Genomic DNA, 20,106 nt, shown 5'->3' with positions numbered 1-20,106 from the left:
TATTTTTTATTAAGATTATGGGTTATTTTTTTTTTTTTTTTTTTGTATAGGAGCATGCATTCATGCAAACATGTCAATAATGTTATTATGCGTCCATAAATATTTGAACATATAAATTAAATACACGATTCACATTCTTAATTGCTCGTTTTATAATGCACGAAACAAACGCACAAAAGTGATATTTTAATACATTTCCGTCTTTAAATTTTCGTTTAAGGCGCATTAAAATATGGACATATCGTAATTTTATTCTCACTTTGTCGATATTGCGTCAATAAACCATCTGTCGTGACTCGCGCGCGATTGAAATAGAATCGCGTTTGAGAAGGTACAAGATTTTTCGATGCTCCACGTGACGACGACGGCGGGTCCCTACGAGCGAAACGCCACCGAGAGAAAAATATCTCGCTAAAAGGCAGAGAAGAGATGAAGGGACGTGCTGTGTGAGGGAAGTGAGGGGAGGAGCGGGAGGAAGGGGAGGAAATTTCACGAAAATGAAAAGAAAGAGAGAATCTTTCCTATTCCTAGTAGTACGAGTCGTACTTTGATCAGACGCAGTGGATTTACACTCACTCCCGGCAATCCCTTCCCGGCCTCCTCCTCTCTCCTTCTCTCAGTCGCGCTATCTTCTTCTCTCTTTTACCTCGTATACCTCGCATCCTTCTCTATCCCCCGTACTTCATATTCTCGCCCCCTTCCAGCGGCATATCCGCCGTCTTTGAAGAAGAACTCGTCACATCGCGGGCATTTCAGATACCCTTAGGCATAACCGGAAGTGCCATGGCAATGCTATTACCTAGTAGAAAGAAACAGATATACGGTTACGGCGAAAAAGGACAAGATGGAGAAAATACAAGAGAGCATGAGGGAGGGAAAAGGGGGGAGGGAAGGGAGAAAGACGGGGGATACGTCAAAGGAAAGCGATCGCGGCGAAATCCTTTTCTTCGCTAAGAAGACACGTACATACGTCGTGTCTCTTTTTCGCGCTTTATCCAGCATACAGAACTTATAGCAGGTGACATTTGCGGGGAATAAGACACGGAACGAGATGTATGTCCCAAAAACAAGATACATTTCACGAGCGACTTGGTTTCCGTTCCTCTATAAACTGAACGCCGTTCTCCTGTGTATACGGCGATGACAGATCCGTCTTGCGACTTATCTGCATATATATATATATATATACTACAGATATCATTGTAGGTTCTAAAAAAATTACAGCGCGTTTTTGTCATTAAGTCTTATCATGACATGACAATTACAGTAAAATATAGATACTTGTATAATACAATGTAGCTCTATTTTGATGTATTTTTATAGATATAAAATATGAAAGTAGACGAAATGTGCGATCAGATATCGAAGAAAATCTTGTTTTTGAAAATATTTTAATATTTCTGCATAAAACTACATACACACATACACACATATATAGCATGGAATATTTTTATTTGCTAAAAAGATTCTAACATGAGAAGAGACGCACAAAAATGCCGAAGGAAAAGTGCATCCACAATATGGTATGCGCTTAAGAATCTTGGTGCTCTCTGAAGTTTATATACTCGCATAGAATGTGATTTAATAGGTATGTGTCCGATGAAAATATTTGTGGAATATTTACTTAAAGCATACAAGATGAAACCTTGAATATCTCGAACGCATAGATCATATTTTGGAATTTTCTATATCGATTTCTTCATATTTTAATATCATCGAGCATACCGTGTAAACCAAATAATAGTCAATAAAAGAAGTATAAATGATAAAATATAAATTATAATTTTACATAACAAACTCTTTTATACGAATTTTCTAAAAAATTCAAAAAAATTAATATCTAAGAAAATCATTAACATTTTTTTTTCATTAAATAGATATTCTTCGCGGGTATAATATTATAAAAAGTTGCTCGCGCGGATATTTAATATATCGTACTCGGCGTTTAATTAAGCGCAATAAAGCCGGCAACTGTCTACATGAGACGTGATTGTAGCGAGTCGATCTCGAGAGCAGATAGAAGCAAGGAGCAACGAGGAGAGGGAGGGAGGGAGGGAACGGGGTAATACGAGGCATCGTCGGGCACGAAATGTTCCAGGATCTAAACTCCAAACTCGAGAATTTGTTCGTGCGAGAACGGAATTTGTCGGCGTGATCGTATTGCGGGAGATACACGGTTATGCTCGCGGCACGATTCAGCCGAAAAAGTAATTTCTTTGTGGCCTTTCTGTTGCAGATACAAGTCTATGGCTTTAACGCCGAACTGTATCATAATATGAGCGAGGCGCAGCATAAAAGTCAAGGGCTGGTGGCGATCTCGTTAATGGTTCAGGTGAGTGAATTTTTCATCGAGCGCTCTCGCGCACTCGACACGAAAGTTTTCGTCCATTTTTCAAATTCTTTTAATCCACGGCAGTTGCCCGCGCTATAAATTACAGCCGTTTAATTTTGTACACCATTAATAAAGACGTAATTAGATATTAGGGATCTGCCATATAATTAATACCGTATATAACAATGTAAGAGATAGAAAGCATGTAAAAGAAAAGAATGCCTCCGTATTCATTTACGCGATTCGTGTCGATCTGATTCTACGTTTAATCCACCGAACGAAGCGCGCAAATTAATAATTATGTTGGCAGTTAACACCTCCGTCGTTTCCCATCCCACGACTCTTGTCAAGCTACCGTGTTATAGCGAAGCCCGTTCCTAACAGGGCATATCGTGATACTAACTTTCGACTTTGGATCGCACTTAGCTTCCCCTTTACAAATGCATTCGGCGTAGCAGAGATTACGGTAGTTAGCGCGTGACAGATGCTAGCCAGCCGCGCTAATAACGCTTGTCTCTCTCCACGAAATAAATGAATATATTCAAATATACAAATTCCTTCAAGTTTATTATTGTAGTTCTTTTGTGGGAATCTTTATTAGAACTGCATCCACACAGACAAATATATTAAAAAGAAAAAATTTTAATAATATCTGATAAATTTTGTAAAATTTTTTCAAAAATAATACGCGATGAAAGATGTGAGAGAGAAAGAGAGAGAGAGAGGGAGACAAACGTTTCCGACAAAAAAAAAATGATCCTAAAGGGACTCGTGTAAAACATTGCTTTCAAAGTACGCGGTGTAGAACGGTAAAGTTTGTTAAATAAGCATTAATTACACCTCAATAAGAGCGAACATTATCCGTTATATTTTCAAACAACATACCCTAGCAGCTCTTACATTTCCAACCAACAATATCATTATTATGGCATAATTATTTCGGTCGAAGAACTGTGCGAGAACAAACACGCGGTAACTTTTCCAAGACGCGTGGCGCTTAACACAGGAATAAATTCCAAAGTTTTGAGAGGAACCTCCTGGCTCCGTATGCCAGTTAAATCTGTGTCGCGTTCCTTCTATCCCTCGTATCTCTCTTTCTTACTCTCGTAATCGTCTTTCTTACTCTCGTCGATTTATTCCTTCTCGTTCCTCTCGATATAAACGCTGAATCGTACTGCTGACGGTTATCCCCTAAGGTAGACAATCACGATGTTTGCACGCTTGTCGGTTGGATGAGAGCACAATAAATCGTGATAAATCAACAAGTTTATAAATTGTACATATTTATACAATTTAAACTAACATATCTCATTCATAAGTAATGATATAATTTTTAAAATTACAAACTTTTTTATTATATTTTTTATTATATTTTGAGTTGCATAAATCTTAATAATAAATTATAAGGTAAAATTCTCATAAAAATTCTCTCAAAAAAAAGCTTCTTTTGTCAAAATGCAACAATATGTATTCTTGAAGGTTTACAAATCATCAGTGTGTTTATAATAACAAAATATTTGATTTGGATATATAACTCACAAATATGTAATATTTGTAATACAATTTTCAAATTACATTTGCGCGATATTTGCATATATATTAAATTACGCAAGGTATACTGTACATTATACATCTTACAATAATTGGATTCGCCATTATTTTTTTCGCATCGCAACAGTATCGGGTACACGAAATGTATGTATGCATGAAGAATAAATCGGATTGTATCGATCAAAGCGATGCGATTTTAATATACGGAAAATAACAAACGCATTTCCCATCCGTATTTTCCTCTTGGAGTACTAAAATTATTACCGTGAAACAATTATCTTGCTTCAACGCTCATGGATAACTGTTTCCAACAGCTTCTTTTGCAGATTGTCTGCAAACCAAATTTGCATCCCTCAATGGGGAAACATTATGTCATATTTTTACTTCTTTTTCCATAAATTTCTCTATTTTACTGGCAAGAGAATCTCCATTTTTAAAGAGAAAGAAAGAGAGCGAGAAAGAAATGTCTGTTATGAAATTATGTACGAATATCAAAATTAATGCGTAATATATTCATGTCGATCTAATGTTGAAATTTCTTCTTTGCGAGAATAAGAAAGTAACAAATTTTTCTAAATAAATTTGTACACAATATAAAAAAGTTGAAAATTAAAAGTATTGATCTGCAAAGAAGGATTTTTTTCGCAAAAACAGAACATTTAAAAGATTAACATTTTTAACAGTAAATTTTCATAAAATTTTACTCCGACGAGTAAAGTTAAATGTAGAATTTTGTGTTTATTAAATACATGCATGCATCTTTCATTCGGAGTAAAAGCAACGAGTGCACTGACAAATTTTTCATCGTGTTATTTTCGAATAGAAATATAAAAAACGCGAGCGAGAGCTTATCCCCACATTTTTCGTCATGGAGAAGGCAGAATATTTTTCGCGCATATCACAATCTAAAATGAAAGAGATTATCGTCACGTAATGCCTCTCTCTCCTTTCTTTCGCGATATAAAACATGCAATAACTACTGCCAACCTGGCTGTGCATTTACCTTCAGAATAACTTTGAAACTTACAGCGACGCGACCTCCTGTCTCTTCCGCGAGCAGCACTCGCTCGGATCCTCTTTCAGGGAGCGATCTTTTTCGTTCGTCCTCTGTTCTCTTTAGCAACTTACCTTTCGAAAAACGCGACAACGAAACGAAGACGAAACGATGAAAGAGATGGGAGAGAGCTTATATGCGTCGTAACATACTATAGGACGTAACGACGCACTTTGACTTGACAAACGACAGCAACTTTTGAATATTTTTAAGAGGATGTTTACGAGAGCGTGCTCTAAAGCTACGGTGATGGCTGGGAGACGATGAAATGAGAGTTCGTCGACGCGATAATACCGAACATAATAGCACTTTTTCCGCTGAAGTTTACAGCCGCGCCGCTATATACGTGCGCCATTACATTAGCTCTCTCGTTGCTTGCCGCAATCCGTCCACTGATTAATATGACAGATAAGTTATAAATATTCAATGTAGCTTTTCGGAGAGATATACGCGAGTACAAAAGATTTTTTTTAGTAGCGAATTAATTTTTCAAATTGAATTTATTTCGAACACAATTATATTTTTAATCACTCGAATGATTTTTCGCGCATTTATATACGATATTCAAAAAAGGTGGTACAAAATTTTAGGAGTACGTACTACTCGTAAAAACGAACCAAAAAGTTTTAATAAGTAGTACTCCAAAAACCATTTATTGTCGAGTTATAAAGCATTTCCTGATATTAAATAAATTCAATCTACAGCAGATGTTCGATGTGCCCTCCGTTCATTTCAACACACCACTCGGCACGCTTTCTCATTGAAGATCGAACACGTTCAAAGATTCCAAGTTTATTTCGTATTTGTTGACAATAGTTTTCAATTTTCTGTATCAGTTCATCCAATGTGTCAACTGATGTGGCGTACACCATGTTCTCTAACAATAAGTGTCTTCATAAATAAAAATCGGATAAAAAACAGATTAAACAAACTCGTCGACCTTAGAAGCTCGTGAAATACGAGTATACGAGCGATCGCGTGTAAAATATTATACAATGCATACTCGAAATGAGTTCTATCTATAATCTATAATAAAAGAAAATGTTTTATAAATCGGAAAAAAATTTTTTTGAAATATTACTTATTAAGATTAATATTAATATCAATATTAAGATTAATATTAAGACTTTTTGGATTGTTTTTACGAGTACTAATACTCCTAAAATTTGGTACCACCTTTTTTGAACACCCTATATAATTGTGATATTTAATCTTAAATTAAATGTTTCAACGCGCAGAGGGAGAGCGCTACATGATTTTATTCATGATGAATGAGAGAAAGTTTTGCGAACGTCATAAATTAAAGTCTGCGCATAAATAGGAAATATTTTGGGTGGCCGCGAAATAATTTTCACTGCGAAACCTCCTAAATTCCAATGAGGCCAAAGTATAATTCGGATAAATACGCGTCCGAGAAAGGTCAGCGTTTTGAATAATCCCAAAGCGTACGCTACGGCATCATCCTTTCTAGAAACCTTTAACAGGTGCTCGATCTCCCGACGAATAGATCGTAAAGGCGTGTCTGAAGGCAACGGGGTTGACGACTGTAATTCAAACGGATTATACCCTGGGGTGTCTGAGGGATGAGATCCAAATGAGTCCGGTGCCCCAGTGATAGCGTCGGTACTTCTACGATCTAGACGTACTTTGCGTCGACGTTTTAACGCGATATAATACTGAAAACTTTGGCGCCAAATAGAATTCTACGGCGCGTCAATATAATACGCTGATTGATAAGGGAGATTTCATAATACGACAATATTCTTTTTTATTTTACAAGCTTCAACGACTTTTAACGACTAGCTTATTACAATAGACGCAGTATAATAAATAACACTTATTATTGCAATTTTTATAATTCATACAGTTACACGATAATTGACATAATTGTACGTCACTTAATTCTGACCTTGCAACGTATAATTGACGCGTGTCAGTACTGCAATTCACTTCATGGAATGTCGAAAGGTCAGTGGGAGAAACTACACGAACTGCGGTGATTAAATGGAATCGAAAGTTCCTTGGAAAAATACGACCCAGACCCTAAAATCTATAAAGTATATTATTTAGCCCGCGATTATTTGAAATCTATGAAGTATAAACACATGATGCTGGAAAGCTATCAGGGAGGGGAAAAAAAAAGTTTCGGAACCTTGTGCTCAAACGGAGAATGCGGATAAAAAAGTTTATTCGCCACACGCGATTCCAGCGACTTTATTTCCTGCGAATTGTGATTCATTGGCGAACTAAATTACATAGGAACACGCGTCTGTTGTGTTAAGAGAGCAAAATTTGCATGTTAAATACATAGTCAATCATTCCTCGTTCTATGAAAATGAAAGGCTTAACGCAATTGATTGTAACGGGATGATAAAGACATCATCTCCTACATTTAGTAGACAAATATCCCTTATCGATATAGCCAAATGATGATTAGCACAGTCGGTTGTTTATCACTTACGTGCTGCGAGGAAATTACTGATCCGTAATTACGCCATGCGTCAATTTAGCGCGATTGTCAGTCGGTACCGTCCTGATCTAATGACAAAAGACGAGAATTACGCGCTATCAAACGGAAGGAGAAATTCGGTTGACATGAAGGATTCTGTGTCGTCGCCAGAGGGAAACAAAAGAGAGAGAGAGAGAGAGAGAGAGAGAGAGAGTCGAACCTGCTAATTCTCCACGTCCGTCGGGTGGACTGCATAATATGACGCGAAGTCGTGTATTGGCTATTCCCTGCACCGATTTAGTGCAATATCCTTTATCTGTGATCACTATAGTAGGGCCGAGGGAGACTAGAAGGACAGGTATCTCTCTTTCTCTCCCTCGCGCGCGCACGATCGATACGATCTCAGGACGGGGCGTCGTCGTTGCAGCTTGTTTATTGCCCGACTACCGCGGAAATTACGAAGCTACAATTACAAATTAGTGTACACTTGATTTGCCAAACAAGTAGCAACACGCTGACGGCGTAACCCGCAATTGCAGGCCGGATTTAACTAGATAGACTTTGGCCCGAACGATGTCGGGATTTAACGCAGCTGATTTCGCAACACTTTATATATGCCGAACATTTGACTGCGTTAAGTAAAAAAGCGGATTAATAAAATAATCATGTGTGTATATAATTAAAAAGATTACGATTAATTCAAACAGAGAATAAAAATGAGAAACAATATACATTAGATTAATAATTTTCAGCACCGAGGGGGAGAAAAATATTCTCGTATTTTTAGTAAAATTTTTTTATATCTGTATTCTTTTTTAGTTTGTAGAAATTTGAGTTTTCGTGATTATTCGGAAAATATATCAGTGTGTTTTCGAATTCTTTTCTCGTATCGTATGATAAAAATATTTTCTTTTAATCAAATGAATATTAGAAAACGATTATCGCGAATCTTCCCAGCTAATTTTACTCCAGAGTGACAAGATTAAGAACGTTTAAGGACGGCCGTCATTGAGATTAATTCTCTTAGCTCATAATTAAGATTAGGGTCCCTTTATTACAACAAATTTAAACGGAGATTAAACCGTCGACGTCCGCTTGCCTATCTCTCGCAGACTGAGAATCTTTATTACGTCCCGTGTAATTCTCAAGTATATATCTGGATTGAAAAATAAAATAGACGCCACCTTTACCACCCGTTATACGTCGATTTAGTTGATAATCGCACTATCATAAAATGGTAATGAAGCCTATAAATATCAGAGAGATATATAATAGTCTGATTTCGCGAACACTTAACAATACCTTTCTCTCGAAACATTTAATTTGCAGCGTATGTGATATTTTCAAATGTTAACGATAGCATATTTATCGCAAAAGTACATTTCGTCTAAACGAGAAGATAACCGAGGATTATAATAAAAATATAATATAATGCATTTATAAAACGTATTTCATGTTTTATATACGATATTTTCTTTTGCTGTGACATAAACATTGACAGTTTTAATTAACGAGCAGCCATAAATCTGGATATACCGAAGAATATCCCCACTAGATATCTATGTCCTTCTATCCGCGATCGTATTTCGTTTCCTTTTTAGTCCATCATTATATCCTCTTGTTTACCCTTTATTTACGGAACGCGCGTATCAACGGTGAGAGGCGGCGATAATTTTACCCCACGGGATGGGAAACGGCGAAACTTTTGATCGACGGCAGATCCGTGGCCGGATCAACTTTTATTATTTATCGTTACTTTAAAGTCCGCGGTCGGTTTAGTTGGGTTTTATGGTTACCTTTAATGGCGCGCCCAATGTAGAACTTTCGAAACGACTCTTTGCCTTCACCTCTTTATACGGTGCACTTAGCAGCGACTGAACAACCCCTTTTCATGGGAAATCGATGGAAAACGTATCAAGGCGAAGAGAATGATGCGTCAGAAAGAGAGAGAGAGAGAGAAAGGCTGGGAGGGAGGAAGAAGGAGAGGAGAGATGAAGGACACATTGTCGATGCGAATAGTGAACGTGTAGTAGTGAGGTGTCACTGTCGTTTAGCCGTTACACAAAGAAAGCTGTTTTCTGTTTCAGCTCGGCGATACGTTAAATCCTGAGCTGCAGATCATCACCAGTGTGTTCAGCAAGGTCATACATCGAGGTGAGTACTATCACGTCGTGTGCTGTCGTGAAGGGAAGCGTGAAATGTTCCTTCTCTGCTGTTTTTCTAAATCAACCTGGAAATTCCACCGTCCTTTCGGCTCTCTATTGCTCTCTAATATCACGCTCGGTTGTATCTCGTCCGACGACGTGATAACTTTTTCTTTAACATCGTCATGGTAAAACGGAGTTCCATCGGATTTCACGATAACATCACTCGTTTTTTTTTAAGGTATCCGTTTGACTTGATATCTCTTGGTAATCTTCTTTTCTGCACTATCTTGAAATAATATTAAACATCCTAGATTTTAATCACTTTTATCTTGACGTAAATTGTGTCTTTTTACATTTTATTATTTCCAGATTAAAAAATAATTTTATAAGTAATTAAAAAAATTATTTACATGTATATAAAAATAAATTGTATGTGTACATATCGCTTCATTATTAAATGATTATGAATTTGTAAAATGCTCTAAAATTGACAGATAATATGAAGGATATCTAAGACATTCGAGATACTTGGTTTCGAATAAAATTTCGTATTCAGCGCGTTTTACAAAATGGCATCGACATTCTGCCTCCTTTGAATGCTAGTGAATAGCCGGTATGTCATTGACGTCGAGACGAATCAAGCGGCGTGTAATAATTATCCATTCGTGATCGCTCTTGCTACGGTGCTTTTTACAGCGTACGCTGGGCGACAGTCGACGTAACTACGCTGTATTGTGTTACCGGAAGGTAAATCTTGAACAAGCTTCGAATGCAGTAGCTCGATACTAATTTTCTACAATACCACCTAAATGCGCCGTGGAAATCGTCTCGGCTCTTTCTCCGCGCTGACGGGGAATCTAACAGTTACTCTAACAGTTATGTAACATCACCTGATAGAGGAAATTTCGAAAAAATGATGAGACATTTGATTGCCTCGCACAGATTCGTGCGGAGAGATCCTCCGGAAGGAACATCCTCCGAAAAACATTTCGCAAAAATAGATTTACGAAGCCTCGCATATTTTTCAAGCACATATTTTTTTTCAACATCTAAATTTGGTCGTTTTTACGAAATTTTTACAGTTTTCTTAAACGCCGATATCGCGTCGATCGTAAACGCCGATACGACCGATCGCGAACGTCCTCATAAAACTTACTCGGGTCAAAGACATCTAAAGGGGTCAAATGCAGAAGGTTCCTTTGGGCTAAAAGTGTCTAGTATCGATGGTAAGCGAAAATCTCGGCTCGTCCGATACAGTTAGAAGTCCTGAAAGACGAAGCTGCAATTAGTGGGTCGCTCTCAAAAGACTGGTCGTCTCTTTTAAAAAATGTGATGCAGGTAGATCCCAAGGGGAGAGATACGCGGTTTCACGCATCAGATATTCGCGGTAGTCAAGCTTCGAAAGCTTGGCCGGATGCTGCGGTCCGTTGGAGTTAACTGCGGATAATAAATAAAATGTCGGTGTAGAGGGAGAGAGAGAGAGAGAGAGAGAGAGAGAGAGGGAGAGAGAGAGAGAGAAGAGTGTGTCGGTTCTCTGCCGGCGATATCCGAGTTCCGAGTGAAGCTTAAGGGGTGGCAGAGACGACGGTGGATGGCACTCGAATCGCCGAGTCGAGAGAAAAACCTCCTACGGAGAAGAAAAGGCGAAGGGGGCAAAATGACTCTCTTAAGATAAAGAGTCACTTCGTCAACCGACGAGTATTCGCGCCAGCGGACGCGTCTTCGATGTTTGTGTCTGTGTTGTCGTGAGATGGGATAGAATGCACTTTTTTCTTTCTCAGATTGACATTTATATAAGAATGCCTGTGTGTATGTGCGTGACTTGTATTCGGTTGAATAAGTAATGGATATCGTTTTCCCGGAGCCTCTCAAACACGGTTAATAACAGGATCCGTTGTACATCTTTAAACTTTGAATGAGATATTATTTATTATAGTCGATATGGTTTGTAGGTAAATCATCTTTGAGAATTTATTCGCGAATTGTAGAGACTCTCTTTAAAGAAATGATATCTCGAAAGTCATTTTTCTTATCCGCTTGATGAAAAATTATTTGTATCGTAATACAAATCGTGAATTATAAGTATGCTTTCCATTAAGAATGACAAGGAGCAAAAAGAAGCGGCGCGTGAGTATGAATAACGAGGGAACATTTTAGCGGAGAGTAAGAGTAATGAAGAAAACGCGAACCAACGATGCAAATTACTTACAGCAATGCTTTCCCGTGAGCATTTAAGTAAGCGAAACAATGTTGCTAGACAAGTAGTTAATAAATTTCCAGCTTTCTAATTGCCATAGAGTAATTAGTGTACATCTCTTTTGAAGAGAAGAAAAAAAAAATTACTGTGTGAGAATTCGCTGAAATAATTTGCAATATTTTTCAATAATAATAGACGGAGCGCTATATCACAAGAAATATTTATTTCATGCAATGAAAATATTCATTTAATTATCTCTGTTCATAATCGCTATACATATTTTCTTAAAGCGTATAATAACTGTAATAATAGAGAAAGCTATATAATATAATAGCTATAATAATTTTATTATAATAATAATTATAAAATAATAGCTATATAATAATAGCTATAATAATTTCATTACAGCACACAATTTCGATTAATCTATCTACTAATTTTATCGTTTTCATATCACTGTGTATGCATAGATAGGACAAACATTTATGCAGTTATGGTTTATTGAACTATGCGAAACACTGAAGTGGAAGGAAATCGTAGCATTGTCAAAGCCCCCCGATAACACGCATTACACTCGAGCGTGAATCGAATCATTATCCGCGATATACTCGATATCATTACGACTCGCAATTTTTTGCAATTTATTTCGGCGAATTAACGGCCTCTCTCTTTCTCTCTCTTGCTCTCTTAATGACAAATTAAAATTAAACGGATAGCTGCATCAGGCGATCCACGTTTGACGCATACTGGGACGCAAATTGCGCCTCGACGGAAAATCGAAATACGACTCCCGTATATCTCCCTCGTCTTCTCTCCGCTTCAAATTCCATATGCGCCGGAACCAAGTCTCCCGGCGATTTGCATCCGCCGTTTGCGCTGCCGGGAGCGACAAGAACGCCTTCTCGTTCAACTTGCATGGCATAATTCGGCGAATACCACGGTTGGTCGCATTGCTCGACGAGGAAGAAAATAAACTTTACGACCAAGTATTCTCGGGGATGCGTTCAGTCGAGGGAGGAATGGGGGGGAGGGGAGAGACCGTCGATGCGCCCTTCCGTTGCATCCCGAAGGGTTTCGGTCGCGAGGGTACCCCGTATAAGGGTCGCCCCGCGTTAAACGATTCGACCTGGAAGCGTGCCTAGCGCTTTTTACACGATTAACACGATCCACACTCTGGACGAGTATTGGGAGTATAGGTGAAGGCGAGGGAGGGAGAAAAGGGGGGGGTCGATTTGCAAGGGACGACGATGTCACACACTCCGGTGTGTGCATAAATCTGTATGCACGACCGGGCACGGCTATGTGTGTATTTTAATCAATACCCTGTTGACACCGCGACCAGGGAACATAAATCATAAGACAATGGAAAATGGCGCGTGGGGGAGGAGCGCAACAGCGGGGATCTAAGTATTCCATTGTCGTGTACGCGCGCCGCGAGAGAGCGAGAAGGGCATCACGTTGCGCATACAGTGGACCACGATAGTTGGTGCGTCTCCCCATCGCGAGAAATTTATTTAACTCGAGCTTTTCATTAGCTAAACATATTTTTCTTTCGGTGCGCAGGATATTCGCTAATGAATGGATCTCTTGTTTTCCAGGAAGAGGGGGATGATATCTTAGAAAAAGATTTTTTTTTATTCAACACGAATGATTTTGAGACACACAAAAATGTTTTTGAGTTAGTATAATTGAGAAGAGAAAAATACTTTAAAATTTATTTTTGCGTTAAATAACGAGTGAAGCGGTAAAATAATTCTTTTTCGCTAAAGATTTAATTTAGAGTATTTACGTACATTACAGGTATACGTGTAATGCAATGCAAAATAATCTGCACAGCTCTGATATAAATTTAATAATGCTCTTACGACAATGTAGAATCGCGAGAAAGTAAGTACCTTTTCATTAATTTGCACACAATATCCGCTGCAAAATTGATTTCACCGGTATCATTAATAATAATGTCAGTGATGTCTCTGCCAAATCGATCTCGTGAATAATGCGTTTTTAAACCTTGATCAATAATACGTATGACATAATCAACCATGATTACGATCGGAGCGGATGAATTGGAAAAACGCGATGAAAAGTATCAGGGGCATCATCGACTGTTTTCGAGGAGCACATCGTTTACTCGCACATTAATTTCCGTAAACGCGCGATTACGCGTATTGTAATTATAAAATTTTTATTGTAACTGCATTTTTTATAAAGTGTCACATCAAATCTGCATTGAATAAATTGTTCAATGAAGCATGTCCATTAACACTTTATATAACAATAATTTTCGCTGGATGAATGTGAATTTCGAGTATTCGTACATTTGTCACGTATGACAAATTAAAATCTGTGTTATATTTGAAATGCGTATATAAACTGTTTTAAAATTGCGATGGTGCAAAAAGTGATTTAAAAATAATAGTGCGTCGCTTGTAACGTTTAAAAACGCGAAATTCTCTTGAAAATATCTGGCATTGATTTAAATTTTAGTATTATGTGAGACATAATATCTATCCACAGCTTTATAAGACATTTCCACAAGACGTGAGACACGCATAATGAACACGCGTGATTAATGTCAATCTAGGTTTTCAATGTCTGCGTCTCGTATAGAATGGGAAATCTGTGTCTTCTCATTTCTTGATTACCGGTTGGCTTTTGTACGTGTACCGACCTGTGAATTGAAATGCACTGATTTATGCGACCGTATACACGCACGCACGCACGCACAAAAGGGATGCTCCGATCCATAGGCGTAGTAATCCGAAGGGAGCAAGCATGCGAGTGCGTGTGCGAGGGAGACGAAGCTCTCGAAGAGAATATTCGCAGCTAGGTTTCGCTATATATACATACATCCCCGGCCATTTACTCCGCGCACACCCGTTACACGAGCCGCCCGGCGAATGCCTACGTATCTACTACGAAATGTAGATAATAGATGAAATATTTGCGCGGTATGCGTGGTATTAAACCGACACCCCTGAAATTGTATTTTATAGCTACCCTCCCTGCCACCCTAGCCCCCGCTCTCACAACCCCTTCGGAGTCTTGATCTCCCGACACCCCCGTTTTCCCTTCACTATCCAGGTTGCATCTCTCTCCCTCTCTCTCTCTTTCTCTCCCTCTTGTTCGCTCCCTGTCTCTCTCGCGCACAGCTGTACAATCATATACACAACGTCGCAATACGGCGGTAGCAAAACCGCCCCTTCCACCCTCCTCCCAACCCACCCCGTCCCTCCAGACGTGGCGTTTTGCCATATAACGAAACGCCAGAAACCAGTTTGCAGATCTGGCCGTTGGGAGGCGCGAGGTATCTTTCACCCGAAACGTTTCTATCTTTCAGGGGTTGCATCCATGCCTCTACCCCCTCCCTTTCCCCACGCAACCCTGTCGCATCGTGATCGCTCTCTCTCTCTCTCTCGCAGTTTCTCTTTCCCCCTTTTTTTTGCCTTTCCCCCTACGCGCGCGATCTCCCTAGTCGATAGAAATATTTTTCGCGGCTACGAGAATTGGAGGCAGTGAATTTATCACACTGACAGACCATCCTCTCTCTCTCTCTCCGTGCCGAGAGGGCCGCGAGCAATCCACTTTTTCAGTTTTCTTCACGCACGGCGGAAAGTTAAGAACGATGATACAAGCTCTGATATATAACGATGATTGAGAATATAAAAAATAGAGTATTTAAATAGCATATATATATTTTTCTGTAAATTATATTCTAGTGAAAAAGAAATAATATATTAAAATTGTACAACGCATGGAAACGTTTCTAAGATTGTAATTGACGCTCGTAGCTATAATTATAATGTTTAAATAACGAGGCGCATATTAAATATGACGTATTCTATAGTATCATAAAATAATGCAGTGACACGAAAATCATGTGTAATGGCCGATACGATGGATCTGATGTAACGATAGCATATGTGTGCAACGTACTTTTATATACATGCTATTATTTATCGATACGTTGTTGTATATTTTACATCGAGGTTGCTACACGTATATATGATATACTATGATGCTTACCTTACTTTCGAATCGATTCGAGATCAGATTATGTTTATGCCGATAAGAAATGTGCAACAGCTACTCGAGTTCATATTATGGATGCATTATGGACATGCATAAATATGAACAAATGTATTCTTTTTTATTTAATTGCAATTGTAATATATAATGACATTTTAAAACTGTAACTGTATTAAATATTCTCAAATAACTTTTTATTATAATTTTATTATGTCAAAATGTCATAAACTCTTAAATAATTAATCATTGAATTAAAAGATCTTAAAAAATCTTAAACAATATCTAAAAAAATTAAAGATTATTCTCAGTCCAATAATAAATCAATCGTTTGATAAGATAGTTTCTCTCTAATTCATTTCTCGAAATATTTTAACATTTATATGAGACTATATTAAATCATTACAATTACCGTGTTGAGCTGTAACATTAGTCGAGAGAAAGAAGAAAAATAATTATATACCATTGTTCTTGTTTAACTACACACTCGGTCGAAATGATATAAGACGGAATAAATAAACTGGCTCGTGAGAGCTCGGTCAGCCCTAAACTAGGTATTATATCACTCGGCAAACAAGAATCTCGTTTCGAGAAATCGAGCGACGACCCTAATATAGCGGTAAAATCGGCTAACTCGACGAATTCTCGTGCGTCGAGCAATATATACGCAAAACGCCGACGTTCGTTACGTGCGTCGAGGATGTTCTTATATCGCGATTATCGCCGCTGTCATCATCATTATTCCGCCGGTTGTGTGCCGGCGCCATTAGGCATGGTCAATTTTCCTAAGAGCGCCTCACATTATTCTCGACGATACTCGACTTCCACGCAACGAGCGTGGAACATTATTCCCGACGAGAGACCGCGTGTTGTGCGTGTGACCCTCGACGGAAATATCAGCGACGCGGCCTCCGAGACGCGGTTCGATAATAGATAATGGTGCGTCGGCACGGATTTCCGTCGACCATGAATTATTAAACGGGAACGTATCCCCCTTTCATGTCGAAAATCGCTGTTCTTTCATGGCGTACAAGACTCGATGCGGCTATTATTATCCGGGGCGTCCGGTAAATTTACGGTGCTACCGGCGAGGAAGCGAGTTTCTCCTCTTGAAAAAAAAAAATAAATAATAAAATGTAAAATAAATCGTTTTGGTTTGTTTACACAAGTTGTTTTCGAGAGAAACGATTATCGATATGAACACGCTGCGCGTCCATTTTATCATATTTGGCTCTATATGCGGGAGTTATTTTTTGATAAAATGGAGTTTCCCAATTCCTCTTTCCGCGCTCACAAAGCTCTACTTTTCTTGTAACGGAAATTTAATTTACGGCACGTATTATCGGAACGTATCAGAAGTCGATACTTGAGAAAACTGCGGCGAACGACAAATTTCCACCGAGCTTTTAAGGAAAAATCCATTTTCAACTTTTGTCAAAACGAGAGGACGCGGGGAAAACTTACGCGATACGATCCTCCTTGTGTAGGAGTTCTCACAATATATAATACAACCGCATTGCCTCGTTTAATCTCGCTTGTATGCGCGAGAACGTATCAATAGCAGCGGCGGGCTCTTTTCTCAGGCTCGCTCGTCTCTCTTTCCCGGGGAAGGAGTTAATGCATTTCATTAATCACGAGGAGGGCCTTTCCATTCTCCATCCCCACCCTGCTCCACCTACGTGTCTCATTGGCGCAGACGGTACGAAGCAGTTGATATTTCCCCGTCCTCGTTATTATTACTTGTCATCTTGCCGGATTTCTTTCCTCTCATCCCCTCAAGCTCCATTTAACTCCCCCTCCTCCGGTTCGCCGACCTCGTTCGTCGGTGGGGGATGAAATCAGGACGCGGCGATAAATAAAAATAAAACGCACACGCACGCACGATACTTCTAAGACGCGCAAGATACTCGACGAGGGCGAAGGGCGCGAAAAGGGAGCACCAAATGGAGGGATGACAAGAGGGGGGAAAGAGATCGGCGACGTACGCTTGAAGAACAGCTTGACAGCTTCTACTTTTTGCCGTCGCAGTTCTTGAATAGCGACGTCCTAAGAATATCTCGGCGGGGAAGGAGCCCAGAAGCGGATAGAAACGAGGGATATCGTCGGGAGCCATCCCCGACACATTCGAGTCGGGGGATCGTTCTGTGTGCAGAGGCAGCTCCCTTGTGTCGGATCTGCCATTTGCAAGAGCGCGTTCGCCCATCTTTAATGTCACGGGCTCAATACGAGAAATAGACGGCGAGCATACATAGCGACATTTTGATGAAGAGCTTACCCTCGTCGCGGTTATATCACCGGCGAACTTTCGTCATGGAGACGAAATCATCGTTACTTTACTATTTCGGACTCGTTAGGACGGTTAAATGCACTTAAAATGTTTCCGTTATGTCGCGAGGCAATTTACTATACGTATATTACTAGATTTTGCACTCTCACATTTGACGGCTGATACTTCAATTTTTTTAATTTTTCCTTTTACGTGCATTTGATTCTTCGCTATCATATACAATAAAATAAGAAAAGAGACAAAAGAAAAATGAGAGAAAAGTTGAATATATACTGTCAAGGATTTTGTTTTTGTATTATATTTTTACTTGTAAATATATAAGTTGATGAAGCAAAAAGAGAGATGGATAGATGTGGCATTTGATGCAGCGCGCATATAATGCACGTAATCTATACGATCTGAGTAAATTTAACTGTATCCCGTAAAATCGAATAGATGGTGGATTGTGTCCGCTCGGTCGAACACACACACACACACACACACACACACACACACACACACACACACACACACACACACACACACACACACACACACACACACACACACACACACACACACACACACACACACACACACACACACACACACACACACACACACACACACACACACATATACATATATATATATACATACGGAGGATGTTGCGCAGAGCGAGTGAAGTCCGTGTTTAGATGTTAGCTACGTAGGACGGCGCTATCATGGATTATATGTATCCCTTTATTTGTGGATAAACTGGCACGGGCGTGTAGACTCGGTTCAAGCCGGATTCATCTCGTCCACGGAACGAGATTCGCGTAATCTTATGTACGTACCTCGAGAGATGTATGTATACTACCGGTGTCTTTTCCGGTACCTCGGAAATGCCGAAGAGATTTTGGCGATTAGATAAACGGCTCATCTCGCTGTAGGAACAATTTTCGCTGCTAAAAAAAAAGATCGGGATATATACAAAAACAAAAAAAAAAAAAAAAGAGTCACGGAGAGGGAGAGAAGATACTAGACGGAATCGAAGGTTTTGCGCGGTAACATACTTCCCGGTGTCCGATAAATACGATCCCCGGCGCGTGTGAGCGTTCACCGAGCGAGAGATTTATTTTCACCGCGCATTCTGAAATGATGACCTTTTACGCTGGATTTCGCCCCGCGCACGTTACGTAGGAAAGATACAAATCACTTCTGGACGTTCGTGGCGGTTACGAACGGCGCGCATCCTACCGTATATATGTATACACTCGAAACCCATCGCTTGCTCTCTTCAAGAGTAAATTTCGTCGACACATATCTCGGATGGTTTTCGAAACATTTATTTCGCGCGACGCCCTCATTCGTCAAAATCGACACAGCCGCGCGCGTATAAATATTTAATTAAATTACAGTTACAAATATTCTTGCTGCCTCCGTTTTTTAATCTCGTTGTCTCGAATCTTTTTTCTATTCGCATTACTCTCTTTTGTTTAATATTTAAAGAATTTTGTTTATTAAAGATGCTTTCAAATGTATTTGCAATATTTGGAAAAAGAATTAATATTTTTTGAGCTATTTATATTTAAAAAATGTTTATATAAATTTGCGTATAAATATTTAATTTAATTACAGTTACAAATATTCTCGCTGCCTCCGTTAATTTTGTCGTCTCGAATTTTTTTTCTATTCGCATTACTCTTTTGTTAAATATTCAAAGAATTTTGTATTAAAGACGCTCTTTCAAATGCACTTAAAATATTGGGAAAAAGAATTAATATTATTCGAGCTATCTACATATATTTGAAAAACGTTTATATTACTTCGTGATTTTTTCATATTACAAATTCTCTCGCGTTTAATAATAATCATGTTTGTTTAAGTATAATTGTGTTTGCGAATGGCAGCTCATAGTTGAAACGCGCAAGTCCGCCTCTGTCGATGGAAAGTTATGCGAGGGTAGTGCATAATGCATTAGGTATACACATTCTCCATGAGATGCAGATATTTGCGGAGTGACGGCTTACAAGCGAGTCGCATATTGCTTGTTCTTGTGTAATTCTACTATTTACTACAGGTTATATGATACATTTACA

At 38.9% G+C, this 20,106-nt stretch overlaps 1 protein-coding gene across 4 annotated transcripts in view; it reads left to right on the top strand.

The window, feature by feature from the left end:
* Window positions 1-20,106, top strand: part of LOC115232902 (carbonic anhydrase-related protein 10) — a 142,040-nt gene that overhangs the window by 116,966 nt on the left and 4,968 nt on the right. For all 4 annotated transcript variants that reach the window (XM_029803072.1, XM_029803069.1, XM_029803070.1 and 1 more), the window contains 2 exons: window positions 2,237-2,332; window positions 9,474-9,540. In XM_029803072.1, coding sequence (XP_029658932.1) covers window positions 2,237-2,332; window positions 9,474-9,540 — 163 coding nt within the window. The remainder of the gene's footprint in view (window positions 1-2,236; window positions 2,333-9,473; window positions 9,541-20,106) is intronic.

The sequence above is a fragment of the Formica exsecta genome, unplaced genomic scaffold, assembly GCF_003651465.1.
Source record: "Formica exsecta isolate Colony F162 unplaced genomic scaffold, ASM365146v1 scaffold1505, whole genome shotgun sequence".
NCBI classification, from domain to species: Eukaryota; Metazoa; Arthropoda; class Insecta; order Hymenoptera; family Formicidae; genus Formica; species Formica exsecta.
The sequence above is the reverse complement of the archived record's forward strand: the minus strand, read 5'-3'. Positions and strand labels throughout refer to the sequence as shown.